General features: G+C 40.7%; 1 protein-coding gene and 1 long non-coding RNA gene across 3 annotated transcripts in view; one reads left to right on the top strand and one right to left on the bottom strand.

The window, feature by feature from the left end:
• Positions 1 to 5392, top strand: part of WNT7B (Wnt family member 7B) — a 102172-nt gene extending 96780 nt beyond the window's left edge. For both annotated transcript variants that reach the window (XM_072145303.1, XM_072145301.1), the window contains exon 4: positions 4014 to 5392. In XM_072145303.1, the coding sequence (XP_072001404.1) occupies positions 4014 to 4493 (480 nt within the window). In that variant the 3' untranslated portion in view covers positions 4494 to 5392. The remainder of the gene's footprint in view (positions 1 to 4013) is intronic.
• A 1403-nt stretch (positions 5393 to 6795) lies between these two features.
• Positions 6796 to 15185, bottom strand: LOC140128869 (uncharacterized). The gene is made up of 3 exons (XR_011855162.1): positions 15114 to 15185; positions 8340 to 8502; positions 6796 to 6853 (listed from the first exon to the last, which is right to left on the bottom strand). It is a non-coding gene; the product is annotated as an uncharacterized lncRNA (long non-coding RNA).
• Positions 15186 to 16513: the final 1328 nt, after the last annotated feature.

Raw genomic sequence — 16513 nt, forward strand, 5'->3', positions numbered from 1 at the left:
TAACTATGATAAACATTTATATACTCCAATTATCTCAAACTTTCCTAAGTTCCTTGTCAAATACCTGTATTGTATGGATACAGTAAATCCCTTGCTTCAATTTGCCATGTAGTAGGACAACTTTGAGGCACAAAGTACATCTAACTCTGGCCACCATAGTGAAAAAACAACAACAATCTAAAGAGGTTCTCTACTATGGACGTAGCCTTCCTTTTGAAAGTATCCATGGATTTTAAGATGATCACATAGTGTCCTCCTGTTGAGAACTCCAGCCAGCAGCCATGATGCAGTGCACCCACTGAAGTTTTAAATAACTTCCATATGAAATTAATTATCTTTTTACTGTAGGACAGGACAGGTCCTACACTCCAAGGACCGACAGGAGCGAGAGATGATCTCAGTAACTAACTTCCAACTTGGCCAAGAGATGAGGATACCAACTAGAGGACCTTAAGTAGGTCCAAGGCCCCTTAGGGCATCTAAGGTGATCTGTGCGTATGAAAAAACTGTTGTCAACAAAAGACCACCCAAACCTGACCCCTTGACCTCTAACCTCAAACTACAAGACTAAACTACATGGTCAGGAAAGGGGTTAATTACTTAACTATCCCTCTAAAAAATGTCCGACAGAGCTTGGTGGGTGTGAAAGGTGAAGCAGGGTTGTAAATACTGCGGAGAGAATGCCAATCATTTGCCTAGAGCGAGCAGGCTCATCTTCACAATTAGTGTTGTGACGGTGTAAACCTGTCACCGAAACAATGGCCCGTGTTGTACCGACGTAGTGTGATGGGTTTGGACAGTGGAATTTACACCTCGGTCTTGTTTTGCTCCGGTGCGTAGAGCAGATATTTGCAGAATGTGCCCGTGCTGACCTCATCGCTTAGTGAGATGGAGCTGATGAACTTCTGACAGGGATGTAGGTGGAAGAGTCAGGACATAGGAGCTCGTTCTCCTTGTGGAGATCCAGCTGATAAGATGGGTTCAGGGAAATGATTTCTCCCTTTAGGCCCATTTTAGGCTTATTTTAGCCTTCAGCCTACCAAGGTCCCTTGTTCCATCAATGGACATCAGGCTCTAGAGGTTGGAGAAGAGTTGACACCAATCTTTTTTGCTGTACATTGACCAAGATGTCGTCTTGACATATCTAGACATAGTTTGCTACATTTGTAATGCAAATTTTAAGCCCAACCAATGGACTGTAGTCCAACCAGAGTGGGAACAGGCACTTTCTGTTAGGCTTTTATAGAACATTAAGGTGGAACGGCTGAAAATTTTGGAACGGCTGGCAGGTTAGACCCAATTACCCCACCCCCCCACGTAGACAAAAGAGGGCACTGAGATTTTACATCGAGATCCAGGAACTTTGGGCGCATTTGGTCTTCGGGATAATGGCCCCAAGTTATAACCGTTCTTGTTTTAACCATTCGCAATCTTTCCAACATTGGAAAGCGGAGCTATTACTCAGCCGGCGGAATCTGTAAACTGTGACATCCACTTGTCTTATAAAACGTCTCGTGAATTTTTTATTGCTTATGTTTTCCTAGGTGGCATTTCTCTCCACGTTGGCCCAAGGCGTTTCCACCTGCCCCAGCGCTACCTGGTGGTTTATCTGCTGTCAACTAAATTTATAGACAAGTTCTTACCCAATCAGCAGCCCCCGCTGACAAGTACCTGCCTGAATAGACCGCAGGCCGTTAATAATGCCTGTATGATTACAATAGAAGGTGTCTGGAGATTTGTAAGATGGATAATTATACGGAGCAGCTCGCCCCGGCTGAATTCGGGATAGAATTCCTCGCATACATGTCATTTTTTATTAGTCGAGGGTTGAGCTCATAATAATGGTGATTGACATGTAGCAGAAGGCTGTTATTTTATGTCTACCAGGCAGATACAAAAGGCTGTGTAAATTCTGCTGCAGTCAACATCTGTTACAGGAATGTGACCCCCCCCCCCCCCCCCCATCCCATCCCATAATCAGGGCGGCCAAATACAAATAAGCAGGTACAGTAAGTTCTTGCCAACAATCCATGATATAGTTCTACAATCACAGAGCAATTTAAAGAACAGTAGGAAATCCCTTTATCAGGTGTTATATTTTCCTGTAGCACTCCCACAGGTGGAAAAAAGTATGACATGTTTCCCATTAAAATCAATTAAGCTGTGTCCTCCAGAGAGAGAGATGTGCTCTTTTTAAGTGGTCAACAGGGACCATTGGGAACCCTTATTCAAGTCTGTTTTCTCATCCTCTTCACCCCCTAGACCGGGGTCTCCAACCGGTGGCCATGGATGATTTAGTCCCAGTCCACGAGAAGAAGATAAGTCAATGCACTGGTGCTGTGGGCTAGTGAGTGTTAGGAAGAGTCATGGCCAGGTGGCTATATATATCTTCAGTTTTCTATGTTCAAAAAAACCCCTTAAAGCCTAAGCTCTGCTACTTTTGACCAACTCAGCACAGATACATACCATAGTATACGTCCTTACATTGCGTTCTTGCATCACCGTTCAGACTTCACACCTTATTTGCATATCAGATGGTTATTTGGGCACCCGGCATGCGTACATCAGCCTCGGGCAGGGTGATTAGGATGGAAATGTGCCTTGTGCATTGGAGCAGTGTGTGTATCTCTGCGTGTGAGGGCTTGATATGTGAGGAACACATCTGTGAAGAGGTCACCATAGCTAATGGGTTTTCTGTCTGTAATCAGGAGCTCCCTGGCAGCCACCACTAAACCTGGATAACCATATAGACATTGGCTAGCGGCCAGAGGTGGGAAGGCTGTATCCCAAGCCAAACCTGGTATTGATATTTTCTCATTCTGCATCATTTTCTAAGGAATCTTAAAGACATAGCTGCCAAACCCTTGGAAGTATTAGCTTACGGCTTAGAAATCCTGTACCAGCTTTGTGGTTCCTTCTGGGTAAAGGTGAATGTAAAGCATCTCTTACTGAAGAATTAGTGCTAGGATATGGTTGAATTAGGGCCCTTACTTATCAGAGAGCTCATACGAATATGATCCACAAAGCTTGCCCACAACATCTGTCCATGCCCCTTAGTGGTCACCCGAAGAACGTGTTGAGGAGTAGACCATACACCACCATGAGATGGCCAGGGACTACCAACATTTTGTGGTATTTTAGTCATTTACTATCAATGAGTCTGCACAATTTTGGAAAGCAAACAAATTTAAGATTGGGGTGAGGGTTCTCATGACCTGTCACCTGTCATTAGACCTAGTGGCCTGGGAATCCAAAACTTGTTCCATAAATGGTAATTAGACACAGCATAGTTTGGGCAATTTATGGATGTTTTAACACATTTCAGGGACCTAGTCTTGAGAAGAGCCAAACCCCAACTTATCTACGGGTGACCTAATATTAACCTCATGGGCCTTTCACATGTGTCTACCATAAACCATGACTCATCAAGACTTTTCACAGTGTCTATCCTGGCACAGATTTTCCATTAACTGGAGGTGCCATATGGTAGACCATATGCAGTGGTGGCAAACCTTTGGGACGGGGGCCAGAGGTGGCACTCAAAGTCCTTTCTGTTGGCGCCCAGGCTGTCCCCTCCAGCACAGAGTTCACTAGACAGGACTCGAGGCCTCCTTCTGCAGTCAGAGGTACTCAAGGAAATGCCTGGCTGCCTTTACCTGTAGGAGTAGTGGGAAGGTGTGGAAAGAGCTGGATTATCATTGGAGCTCCTGCTCTGGCCCAACAATTCTTCCTGTTCAGGGGACCCTGTAGGAAAGCTACAATAATATTCAAAATGTCTCCTTTATACTGTATTGGTGTCCTCAGGATGGTGATATGTTTGAAAGCTGTAACAGAGCAGGAAGCAATAAGTTGGTTTCTGTTTTTTGGGCACTCTGCCTGTAAAAGGTTCACCATGACTGCCATATAGGGTACTATCCAACTTAAGCATGTGCTGAACCAATACCAATATGCTACCGCTCAGAGGTTTATGCAGATTTTATCTATAATATATATATATTTTCCCCCCCAACCAGGTATTAGAAGAACAGATGAAGCTGGAATGTAAATGTCACGGGGTCTCGGGAAGCTGCACCACCAAAACCTGTTGGAATACTTTACCCAAATTTCGGGATATTGGATTTATTTTAAAAGAAAAGTATAACGACGCGGTCCATGTGGAAGTGGTGAGGGCCCACCGGCTACGTCAACCAACGTTCCTCACCATCAAAAAAGTAAAAAATTACCAGAAGCCCATGGATACAGATTTGGTGTACATTGAGCGTTCTCCAAACTACTGCGAGGAAGACAGCGCCACCGGGAGCGTGGGGACCCAGGGTCGGCTTTGTAACCGCACCTCCCCACACGTTGATGGTTGTGACCTCATGTGTTGCGGTCGTGGATACAACACCCACCAGTACACCAAAGTATGGCAGTGCAACTGTAAATTTCACTGGTGCTGTTTTGTCAAGTGCAACACATGCAGCGAAAGGACAGAAGTTTTTACCTGCAAATAGAGCACGGCGGTGCCCAGAAACCCGCGTTACAGGACCACTATGGCGCCATTTTGCACACTTAATTTTCTTTTATTAAGAAAATTAGACCCTTTTGTTACAGGCAGGGAGGGAACGCTTTGTTCATTGCTGATTTCCCAAGTCTACCGGGGAGCATTGCACCTTTTCACGCTGGAGGGGTATATTGTAGATATTTTTTAAATTATACATTTTGCAAAAAAAAAAGTCTAAAAATAAGGAGCGGGAGAGAAAGGTCGCAAAATAATATGACGGGACTGTAGGACTGCTGAGAAGGGACCAAAAAACGGAATAAACTATAATACAAATCTCAACTATTAGCTAAATGCCTTCAATTTTGTATCACCTGCCAGTCACACTGGAATTATTCTAATGAACATAAAACAAAAATTTATAATTATTAATTTATGTTTTTAATAGTATGAACAAATTCTGAGCACTAACGGGTAGCTTGTGTCTTAATTCCCTACTAAATGTTAAACTTATAGATGTCTGACTTACAATGAATCTTGTATATGTTATTTTTTTTTATACTATTTTGTGCTACTGAGGGGGTCCTAAATTTTAAATATTTGAATATTTTTTTTTTTTGTTATTTTGTTACGGAGCAGAATAGAGAAGCGATATGTACTGGCCCCGGTGGATGACTGCGGAGAGCACAAGTGTTGACCAATACACGGGAGCTTTGTCGCAGAAAATTGATAGATTAAGGTTATAGATTAGCTATGACAACATCCTTATCCCTCGCCATTACTCATTCGTCTGTCCAAATGAGACCTCAGCAGTGGCAGGACCTTAAGCACACCATGACTGGTATATTAAACCAACTACCTACGTACTGTATGATGTTCGGTATTTGTTCAATAAATGTTTATTTTCTAGAATTTTGGATTCTAAGGCTGAATTTTGCTATTTTTTTCTTTTACAAAATTTTTTTTATTTGGGTGATGGGACTTCGTGACTATCATGAAAATATTCATCACTTTGGGTACCTGGTATATGTTAATATTATGTTTTATTTGGTCTTTTGGGCTGATTTGGCCGCCGTTTTTTTGTTCTAGGTTCCTCATGGGTGTGGTCTAACATTCTTCTAAATTTCCAATTGTCTTTCAATGCCTATTCACATGTTTTCTTTGTTTACCCTGAAATATGAAGTTGATTTTTTGAAATAATGAAGAGTAAGTAGAGGAACACTCACTTAAAGAGGTCCTTCTACCATCTTCTCTACCTCCAACTTTTTGCATCCATTAACGTCACTCCACTGATTTTCAAGCATTCGGAATATTTTTCTGTAGTCCCAACGTCATGCAATAACTACTCATATTTTTGGTATCTAGTATGCTGATATGATTAGCCTCTTTAAGGTCAAGTAGGTGGCCCTGGACTGGAGCAAAGATCTTGCCACTGCCCACCTGACTATTGGCTAAAATTACAGTGGGTGGGGACGGCACCCACTGAATCTGTGGAGTGAGGACAAGCACAGGATGCAAAGATTTGGACGTAGTTAAAAGTCTTCTTTTCTACGAGACTATGTCACACTACTTGTCCACACCGTCACAGAAATAAAAAAGTTACACACCTAGATGTCCATAATTGTGGACGAGCACCAATGATGATGAGACTGTACAGGGTTTTATAGATAGAAAATGGTCAAATTTTTGTTTGATGAGACTGTTAGAAAAGTTTAGTCGTTTTTTTTTTTTTGTATTACTTCAAAAAGAAAAAAAATTGTTGGGAAGGTAGAGATATCTTTGAAGGCTCCTTCTACCTTTCACTTGTCTGATTGATGCTGCTGATATTAGGAGATTGTTTCCCCACCAGATACATTGGTTTCTAGAAGAATGCTGTCGTTGATTCTCGCTCAAGGGCAGGGTCAGAGATTTCACAGCAGCTCAGATGACTGCATTCTCGACTTTTTTGACGTTATCTTCTCCAGTTATGATAGCATTGGAGGAATGAGGAGGACCTTTGGCTGTGTGTAATGGAGGAATTAAATAATGGCTTGTATCCTTTGCATTGGTATAGTGGAATTTCACAAAACGGTTTGATCGGCTTTCAAAGTCCATATCTGAAGTCAACAATTTTAGAAGTTGGTTGTCGTCTCAAACACAGGCGAGGCTCTGTTGTCAGCTTCACCAGCTGAACATGGTAGAACTATGGTAATACAAGACCTTTCTATCCTTCAACCAAGGAAGCCCATCGGCAATTTTTTACGAGGTCAACATGGAATTATGATTGTCTCATTAAAGGAAATCTACCATTTAAAAAAAAAGTTAAAAAAACAATCTACAAATACATCATGATCCTGGCGCTTGTCTTTTCTAAGATTGACATGACGGGATTACCTAGAAAAGAGATTTATAAAAATCAGCCCTGGGACAAGATGTCCGGCCCTCCGGGATGCTAATTATGCACACCTCCAGTGTTGGAGAGGGTGGTGATGTCATGAAGGGGTGTGCATAATTAGCAGCACAGAGCGCGGGACATCATCTGCTTTTTATAATTCTCTTTACTAGGTGATCATGACATGTGAAGATGAAGAGGGGCGTAGGTAAGTATTTGTAGAATTTATTACAATTATTAATATTTCTTTTAGGGTCAATTAAAGCTAACCTGGACTTCTGCCAAACACATGTCCTTCAAAAACCACCCATTGACCATACTTTCAAAACTATGGTTAGATCCTCCAAAAGAGAGCTTCTATAGTTAGTGTCACTATTTCAAGAACAGCTGTGTCTTCTTGGAGGTGAAACTAGCCACACTCTGGATTCTTCTTAATCCAAAAGTTATTTGTCTGAAAACATAGTGCACTCGGGTGACCGACTAACCTGGTCCTTTACCAGCACAAGATACAGGGGCACATTTACTTACCCGGTCCAGTCGCGATCCAGCGGCGCGTTCTCCGACGAGGATTCGGGTCTGCCGGGTCGGGTTCGTGAGCCCTATATATACCAGGTATTGCTGCTGTGCCGAGGTCCGCCAAGTTCGCCTTCTTCTTCCCAGTGCATGTAAGTGCTTGATCTTGCGACACAAATTATTTTTTAAATCCTGCAGTTTTTCCGAATCCATCGGGTTGTCTGACGGCCACGCCCCCCGATTTCTGATGCGTGAAAGCCGAAGCCGATGTGACAAAATCCAATCGCATGCGCCAAAATCCCAGGGGAATTCAGGGCAAATCGAAAATCGTCGAGAAACCCAACAAAAGTGCGCGATTTGGACCCTTAGTAAATGAGCCCCACGGTATCTAACTTTATTTTAGGATATTCTGGGACACTGGAAAAAGAGAATTCTGGTCATAAAGGGTCAAATTGCAGCTCAGTCCCTTTCAAGTGAATACAAGACTAAGGGCAGCAATGGGGCTTTAGTCTTTGTCTATTTCATTTTATAGGGGGTCAACAATAAAGAGATTAGTGATATTTTAAAACATGAACAAATCCCCAAAAATTGGGGGTTCCTCAGATCTTACAAAATTCCCTTTTGATGAAAAGACCTATACCAAAGGTAATGGAAAATAGCCACAAAAAACAGCAAACCTGCACCAACAAAGAAGTCACCAAACTTCAACTCAACGAAGGTGAACATAAACCACCCTCGGGGCCACACTTCCTAACAGACAAGGGATATTTTAGATAAAATCATTAAGAGACAACTTCCCAGAAATATTGACATTTTTTTGTAGACTGGGTTATTTGAGCAGACACGGATTCAGCGTTGAGGTATTTGTGTACGGTGGGGGAGGGGGGGGGGTCACATATTTCATATTCTCTGTGTAAGTTGACTGATGACAATTGACATCTTTAGTGAAAGGTGCTGAGAGCTGGTAGCCTTTACCTGTTAATGCTACGTGCTCGGTGTTCTGCTGGAATTACTTCTAGAACAACTCGCTCCTGATGTAGGACGTGTGGAAGCAGTGGAGTCTACCTCGACGGCCAAAGTTCAAGGGATTCATTGCCTTTAACTTCTTCACAAAAACTGTATGTTTTTTAGATATTTTCTATGGTTCATGGACAAAAATAAATTAACCATGGGCAACTGGCATATGATTTTTAGTAGACCTAGTCTTGACATCTGCAACGGGTTGGACAGTGGACATTTGAGGTTCTCTAGAGCGGTGGTTCTCAACCTTTCTAATGCTGTGACCCCACAATACAGTTCCTCATGTTCTGGTGACCCCAAATCATGTACAAGAATATTGTATTTGGGCCAAAAAATGCAATAAAATCGTGGCTCCGATGGCTTTAGGCGACCCCTGTGTTCTGGTCGTTCGACCCCTGCCGGGGTCGCGGCCCACAGGTTGAGAACCACTGCTCTAGAGTGAGATAATCCTTCGTTACTTGGATCCTGCTTGGGGAAACTCTCATCATACCTGAAAATTGTCCAATAGGATTTTGGACAACCCTTATTCAGATGACTTATTAAGGCATCAGTCTGCACCCTGTGTAAACCTACATCAGTTAGTGGAAAGTCATATTTAGGAAGTATATAATATACACGTTTACAATAGTGTAGACCATGAGTGGTGCCGTTCTTCTGAATTTCTTGGTTGTTTCATTACTGTACATCAAAATTAAAAAAGTTAGGAGAAACATTTACCCCCCCACCCTAAATTACAAATATTTCGACCTCAAAATTAAAGGGATTTGCAGCAGACAGAATTAGTTTGCTACTACGGTGGGCCCAGCGATCCTTATCGAGTTCTTGTCAATCTTGCAGCTCCATCTTTCTGGATCACAGACTGTTTGTTCACAAAAATGCCAAACTTGCCCTGACTATTTTTTTTTTCCTCACCGTTAACCCTTTAAAGAATGTATCCTTTTGTCAACGTGTTAAAATGACTCACTTCTGCTGAGTTATTTCAGGTGACTTGGAGGTCTTTCCACCATAATCCTTGTATGTTCGTTACAGCAGACTGCAACTGTCTCGGAAAGCCTTTGACCTTCACCAAACAAGACTGATCTCAAAAAGTATATAACCCCCCCCCATTCTCACACAGTTGTGATTATGGGACTGTTTTGGCTGTAGCTACTAGGAGAGTACAAGCCTTTTTACGAAGCTCTGTACTGAAGAGCCTCAGAATAAAGAGGTTGTGTTGGTTCAGAAAGTTGATGAGATATCACTAAGAGATAACATCCACATTCATTAGGATGGGGACTGACAGATGTGATCACTACCGATCACTAGCTACAGGGCCGGACAGCACTTGTCTTTTGGCTTCTCCTCTGGCCCACTATATAGAAGGTTGACCAATTGACCTCCAGAAGAAAAATTACAGAGACAATGTGTCTGGATACAGTGGCATACGAAGAAAAGAACTCAGTACCCAGCAGTTTAGATCACAATGTTAAGATCCTACAACGATGAAGGTTGACCATGTGGCCTCCAGAAGAAAAGTTATGGAGATAATGGGGCAGATTTACTTACTCGGTCCATTCGCGATCCAGCGTCGCGTTTTCTGCGGGGGATTCGGGTCCGGCCGGGATTCATTAAGGCAGTTCCTCCGACGTCCACCAGGTGGCTCTGCTGCGCTGAAGAGCATCGGAACGCACTCAAGTTCACCGGCCTATTCCTAGTGAAGGTAAGTGCAAGCTCCGCAACACTTTTTTTGTTTTAAATGTGGCGGTTTTTCCGAATCCGTCGGGTTTTCGTTCGGCCACGCTCCCCCCGATTTCTGTCGCATGCATGACAGCGCCGATGGGCCACAATCCGATCGCGTGCACCAAAATCCCGGGGCAATTCAGGGAAAATCGGCGCAAATCGGAAATATTCGGGTAACACGTCGGGAAAATGCGAATCGGGCCCTTAGTAAATGACCCCCAATGTGTCTCAATACAGTGCCATACGAAGAAAAGAACTCAGTACCCAGCAGTTTAGATCACAATGGCTAAGGTCCTACAATGATGAAGGTTGACCATGTGGCCTCCAGAAGAAAAGTTATGGAGATACAGTTCCATAAGTAGAAGTAGAAGTTTTACATCTAAATGATATTTTCTAATTTTTAAGTTCTTTGTCGAGAACATTCCACCCTCAAAAGTCCAGCAGGAACTTGAGATGTAAGGGTTTGTTTGACGTGGTCCTTATAGGGTGCCTTTGCCTGCCTAGGACATTGGTAGTGCAGTGGTTTTGGTTTGGGGGACCATAAAATAATAACCAATAAAGTCCATAAAGTGACCATTGTTGGTAGTCATGAGAAAAAACAACCTCCATGCCGTAGTGGGGGTCAACATCAAGGTCAAGTATAACAGACAGCGGCTTTCACATTGGAGGTGGACAGGGACATGTGCGTTACGATCAGCGTGGTCCCACCGCTCCCGCCACCTTCTTCCGTCTGGTTTCCATTTGTTCTACAGACAAGCCGTCCCGGAAGGAATTAGTGCGGAGCATTAGCTTGCAGAATACATGCCACTGAGCTAATGATTTTGACACATCCACAATGGCCGGCTTTGTAGACAAACAGCTATGTTTTTCTATCTCTTATATTTTACTGGCTGAAGGTTTGGAGGAAACAAAATGGACTTATTCTTGTCAATCCGGGGTATAATATAGAGGCTTATGGAGTTCCGGGACCCCGGACCTTAGATAACTGAAAGACCCATCTTACTTCTGCTCCACTGGTTGCTTCATATACTTCACACACAATGATCAAGAATAGTGGAGACTCAATACAGGGGCAGTATTATAGTAGTTATATTCTTGTACATAGGGGCAGTATTATAGTATTTATATTCTTGTACATAGGGGGCAGTATTAGAGTAGTTATATTCCTGTACATAGGGGGCAGTATTATAGTAGTTATATTCCTGTACATAGGGGCAGTATTATAGTAGTTATATCCCTGTACATAGGGGGCAGTATTATAGCAGTTATATTCCTGTACATAGGGGGCAGTATTATAGCAGTTATATTCCTGTACATAGGGGCAGTATTATAGTAGTTATATCCCTGTACATAGGGGGCAGTATTATAGCAGTTATATTCCTGTACATAGGGGGCAGTATTATAGTAGTTATATTCTTGTACATAGGGGGCAGTATTATAGTAGTTATATTCTTGTACATAGGGGGCAGTATTATAGTAGTTATATTCTTGTACATAGGGGGCAGTATTATAGTAGTTATATTCTTGTACACGGGGGGCAGTATTATAGTAGTTATATTCTTGTACATAGGGGGCAGTATTATAGTAGTTATATTCTTGTACATAGGGGGCAGTATTATAGTAGTTATATCCCTGTACATAGGGGGCAGTATTATAGCAGTTATATTCCTGTACATAGGGGGCAGTATTATAGTAGTTATATTCTTGTACACAGGAGGGCAGTATTATAGTAGTTATATTCTTGTACACAGGAGGGCAGTATTATAGTAGTTATATTCTTGTACTTAGGGGGCAGTATTATAGTAGTTATATTCCTGTACATAGGGGCAGTATTATAGTAGTTATATTCCTGTACATAGGGGGCAGTATTATAGTAGTTATAGTCTTGTACATAGGGGGCAGTATTATAGTAGTTATATTCCTGTACACAGGGGGCAGTATTATAGTAGTTATATCCCTGTACATAGGGGGCAGTATTATAGTAGTTATATTCCTGTACATGGGGGCAGTATTATAGTAGTTATATTCTTGTACATAGGGGGCAGTATTATAGTAGTTATATTCTTGTACTTAGGGGGCAGTATTATAGTAGTTATATTCCTGTACATAGGGGCAGTATTATAGTAGTTATATTCTTGTACATAGGGGGCAGTATTATAGTAGTTATATCCTTGTACATAGGGGGCAGTATTATAGTAGTTATATTCCTGTACATAGGGAGCAGTATTATATTAGTTATATCCTTGTACATAGGGGGCAGTATTATAGTAGTTATATTCTTGTACATAGGGGGCAGTATTATAGTAGTTATATTCTTGTACATAGGGGGCAGTATTATAGTAGTTATATCCTTGTACATAGGGGCAGTATTATAGTAGTTATATTCCTGTACATAGAGGGCAGTATTATAGTAGTTATATTCTTGTACATAGGGAGCAGTATTAAAGTAGTTATATTCCTGTACATAGGGGGCAGTATTATAGTAGTTATATTCCTGTACATAGAGGGCAGTATTATAGTAGTTATATTACTGTACATAGGGGACAGTATTATAGTAGTTATATTCTTGTACATAGGGGACAGTATTATAGTAGTTATATTCTTGTACATAGGGGGCAGCATTATACTAGTTATATTCTTGTACATAGGGGCAGTATTATAGTAGTTATATTCTTGTACATAGGGAGCAGTATTATAGTAGTTATATTCTTGTACATAGGGGCAGTATTATAGTAGTTATATTCTTGTACATAGGAGGCAGTATTATAGTAGTTATATTCTTGTACATAGGGGGCAGTATTATAGTAGTTATATTCTTGTACATAGGGGGCAGTATTGTAGTAGTTATATTCTTGTACATAGGGGCAGTATTATAGTAGTTATATTCTTGTACATAGGGGCAGTATTATAGTAGTTATATTCTTGTACATAGGGGGCAGTATTATAGTAGTTATATTCTTGCACATAGGGGGCAGTATTATAGTAGTTATTTTCTTGTACATAGGGGCAGTATTATAGTAGTTATATTCCTGTACAAAGGGGGCAGTATTATAGTAGTTATATTCTTGTAAATAGGGGGCAGTATTATAGTAGTTATATTCTTGTACATAGGGGGCAGTATTATAGTAGTTATATTCTTGTACATAGGGGGCAATATTATAGTAGTTATATTCTTGTACATAGGGGGCAGTATTATAGTAGTTATATTCCTGTACATAGGGTGCATTATTATAGTAGTTATATTCTTGTACATAGGGAGCAGTATTATAGTAGTTATATTCTTGTACATAGGGGGCAGTATTATAGTAGTTATATTCTTGTACATAGGGGGCAGTATTACAGGAGTTATATTCTTGTACATAGGGGGCAGTATTATAGTAGTTATATTCTTGTACATAGGGGGCAGTATTATAGTAGTTATATTCTTGTACATAGGGGGCAGTATTACAGGAGTTATATTCTTGTACATAGGGGGCAGTATTATAGTAGTTATATTCTCGTACATAGGGGGCAGTATTACAGGAGTTATATTCTTGTACATAGGGGGCAGTATTATAGTAGTTATATTCCTGTACATAGGGGGCAGTATTATAGTAGTTATATTCTTGTACATAGGGAGCAATATTATAGTAGTTATATTCTTGTACATAGGGGGCAGTATTATAGTAGTTATATTCCTGTACATAGGGGACATTATTATAGTAGTTATATTCCTGTACATAGGGGGCATTATTATAGTAGTTATATTCTTGTACATAGGGAGCAGTATTATAGTAGTTATATTCTTGTACATAGGGAGCAGTATTATAGTAGTTATATTCTTGTACATAGGGGGCAGTATTATAGTAGTTATATTCTTGTACATAGGGGCAGTATTATAGTAGTTATATTCTTGTACATAGGGGCAGTATTATAGTAGTTATATTTTTGTACATAGGGGCAGTATTATAGTAGTTATATTCTTGTACATAGGGGGCAGTATTATAGTAGTTATATTCTTGTACATAGGGGGCAGTATTATAGTAGTTATTTTCTTGTACATAGGGGCAGTATTATAGTAGTTATTTTCTTGTACATAGGGGCAGTATTATAGTAGTTATATTCCTGTACATAGGGGGCAGTATTATAGTAGTTATATTCCTGTACATAGGGGGCAGTATTATAGTAGTTATAGTCTTGTACATAGGGGCAGTATTATAGTAGTTATATTCTTGTACATAGGGGGCAGTATTATAGTAGTTATATTCTTGTACATAGGGGGCAGTATTATAGTAGTTATATTGTTGCACATAGGGGGCAGTATTACAGGAGTTATATTCTTGTACATAGGGAGCAGTATTATAGTAGTTATATTCTTGTACATAGGGGGCAGTATAATAGTAGTTATATTGTTGTACATAGGGGGCAGTATTACAGGAGTTATATTGTTGTACATAGGGGGCAGTATTATAGTAGTTATATTCTTGTACATAGGGGGCAGTATTACAGGAGTTATATTCTTGTACATAGGGAGCAGTATTATAGTAGTTATATTCTTGTACATAGGGGCAGTATTATAGTAGTTATATTCTTGTACATAGGGGGCAGTATAATAGTAGTTATATTCTTGTACTTAGGGGGCAGTATTATAGTAGTTATATTCTTGTACATAGGGGGCAGTATTATAGTAGTTATATTCCTGTAGATAGGGGGCAGTATTATAGTAGTTATATTCTTGTACATAGGGGGCAGTATTATAGTAGTTATATTCTTGTACATAGAGACACTATAATCCAAAAAACAGAACTCTGAAAACAGTTGGTGCTATAATTTTGCTTCCATAGAAAAACTGTAGCACAGTGACCCCTATGTGGACCTCTATAAACTGCATGACATGGAGCCATACATCCCATTACAGGGCACAGCAGGAAGTCTAGTCGTGATAACCTCTTATCAGGAGGACATAGTTAATCATCCGAGACGATGGATATTGATGTCAATACTTTGTTCCCATCATATTCCCAAACCAACCTGTCTGTTCTAGGAGATGACTTGTGACCTCCCCTCTCTGTATTTTGTCATCTCAACGTGTTGCCGGGGAGATGATTCTGATGTCATGAATAAAAGTCTTTGTGTGATTCCCACTTCCGGGGTCATTGGAGGAATGAGAAGAAAAAAAAATCACCAGTTAAACATTATTGAATAATAAACTTCTCAAGAACAGTCAATGTAAGGTTCAGCTGTGTACATAGAGGTAATGGGGCCCCATGGTAAATATTAAAATGGGGCCCGGTCAGGTGCTGGACAACACTTGTGCCTGTTTGTGCCTATTGTTACTTGGGTTTTTAATTCCAAATTCTTAACAATCTAAAAATGAAAAATTATAATAATACCGTAATGTTTCCAAATGATAGTGTCATACATAGCTCCACCCAAACTGCCATAGAGTCTCCAAATAATAATGTCACACAAAAAACTTTTATAATGCCACCATAGAGCTCTCAAATTATCCAATCCAGTATATTTCATTATTGATCATATGATAATGGAAAATACTATCATAGTCTCTAAATTTTGAGGGTCTCAAAACTTTTGGACTATACCCCACTCCCAACAATACAGAACCCTTTATAATACAAAGCTTTTATAATACTGCCATAGAGTTCCGAAAAAATTGTACTATACAATGGACGTATGTAGATTCAGACAGGGGCAACACAAAAAGAAAGTACTTACCCTTCACGAGCTTTCAGTGTGGTGGTGGTCTTTTGGTGTAGAGACCCGCCAATGGCCAATCAGTGGACTCTTTGGACATCAGATGTGTGGTAAAAGTCCTAGGGTCTAAGGAGGCCACTGATTGGCTGATTCGTGTCCCATGAACCAGGCATATCCAGATGATCCATCAATGTTGAAGATCAGAAAACTGATGGAAAACTGGAACTGGGAGCAGGGTAAGTACATTTTTTGGTCAACCTTGCCAGTACCCCAGGGAGTTTTTAAAGGGTTCTTAGAAAACCCCTTTCACAACGCATTTCTATATGAAATCAGAAAACTATAAGTGGTTGTACACATGAGATGAACGTTATTGTTGGGCATAAATGTCTGATATGTAGGAGCATGTCCTGACTCAATTCCAAAGGTCTAGACTTTGGGCAAGTTGGCAAGATGTTCCTGTTAATAGGTTGTGGAGCCTCTATATCACCTTACACTTGTGGCTTTAGGCCCCTGTTAAGAGTGTTGTCTAAGTCGTCTCCTGGGATTTTACCCTTTAACACCTATACAGTGATCTGCACTTTAGGGGAAAACCACCAGGTCACTACTTCTTGGACGAGTCCAACTGAAGATGAAAGCTACAAGAGACTTCCTACTGCTGTTCCTATGAGTTGCATGTAAACTGTGATAAAGTGTCTTTGGCTAATCCTTGGTCATAA

The sequence above is a fragment of the Engystomops pustulosus genome, chromosome 4 (genome assembly GCF_040894005.1).
Source record: "Engystomops pustulosus chromosome 4, aEngPut4.maternal, whole genome shotgun sequence".
Taxonomy (NCBI): Eukaryota; Metazoa; Chordata; class Amphibia; order Anura; family Leptodactylidae; genus Engystomops; species Engystomops pustulosus.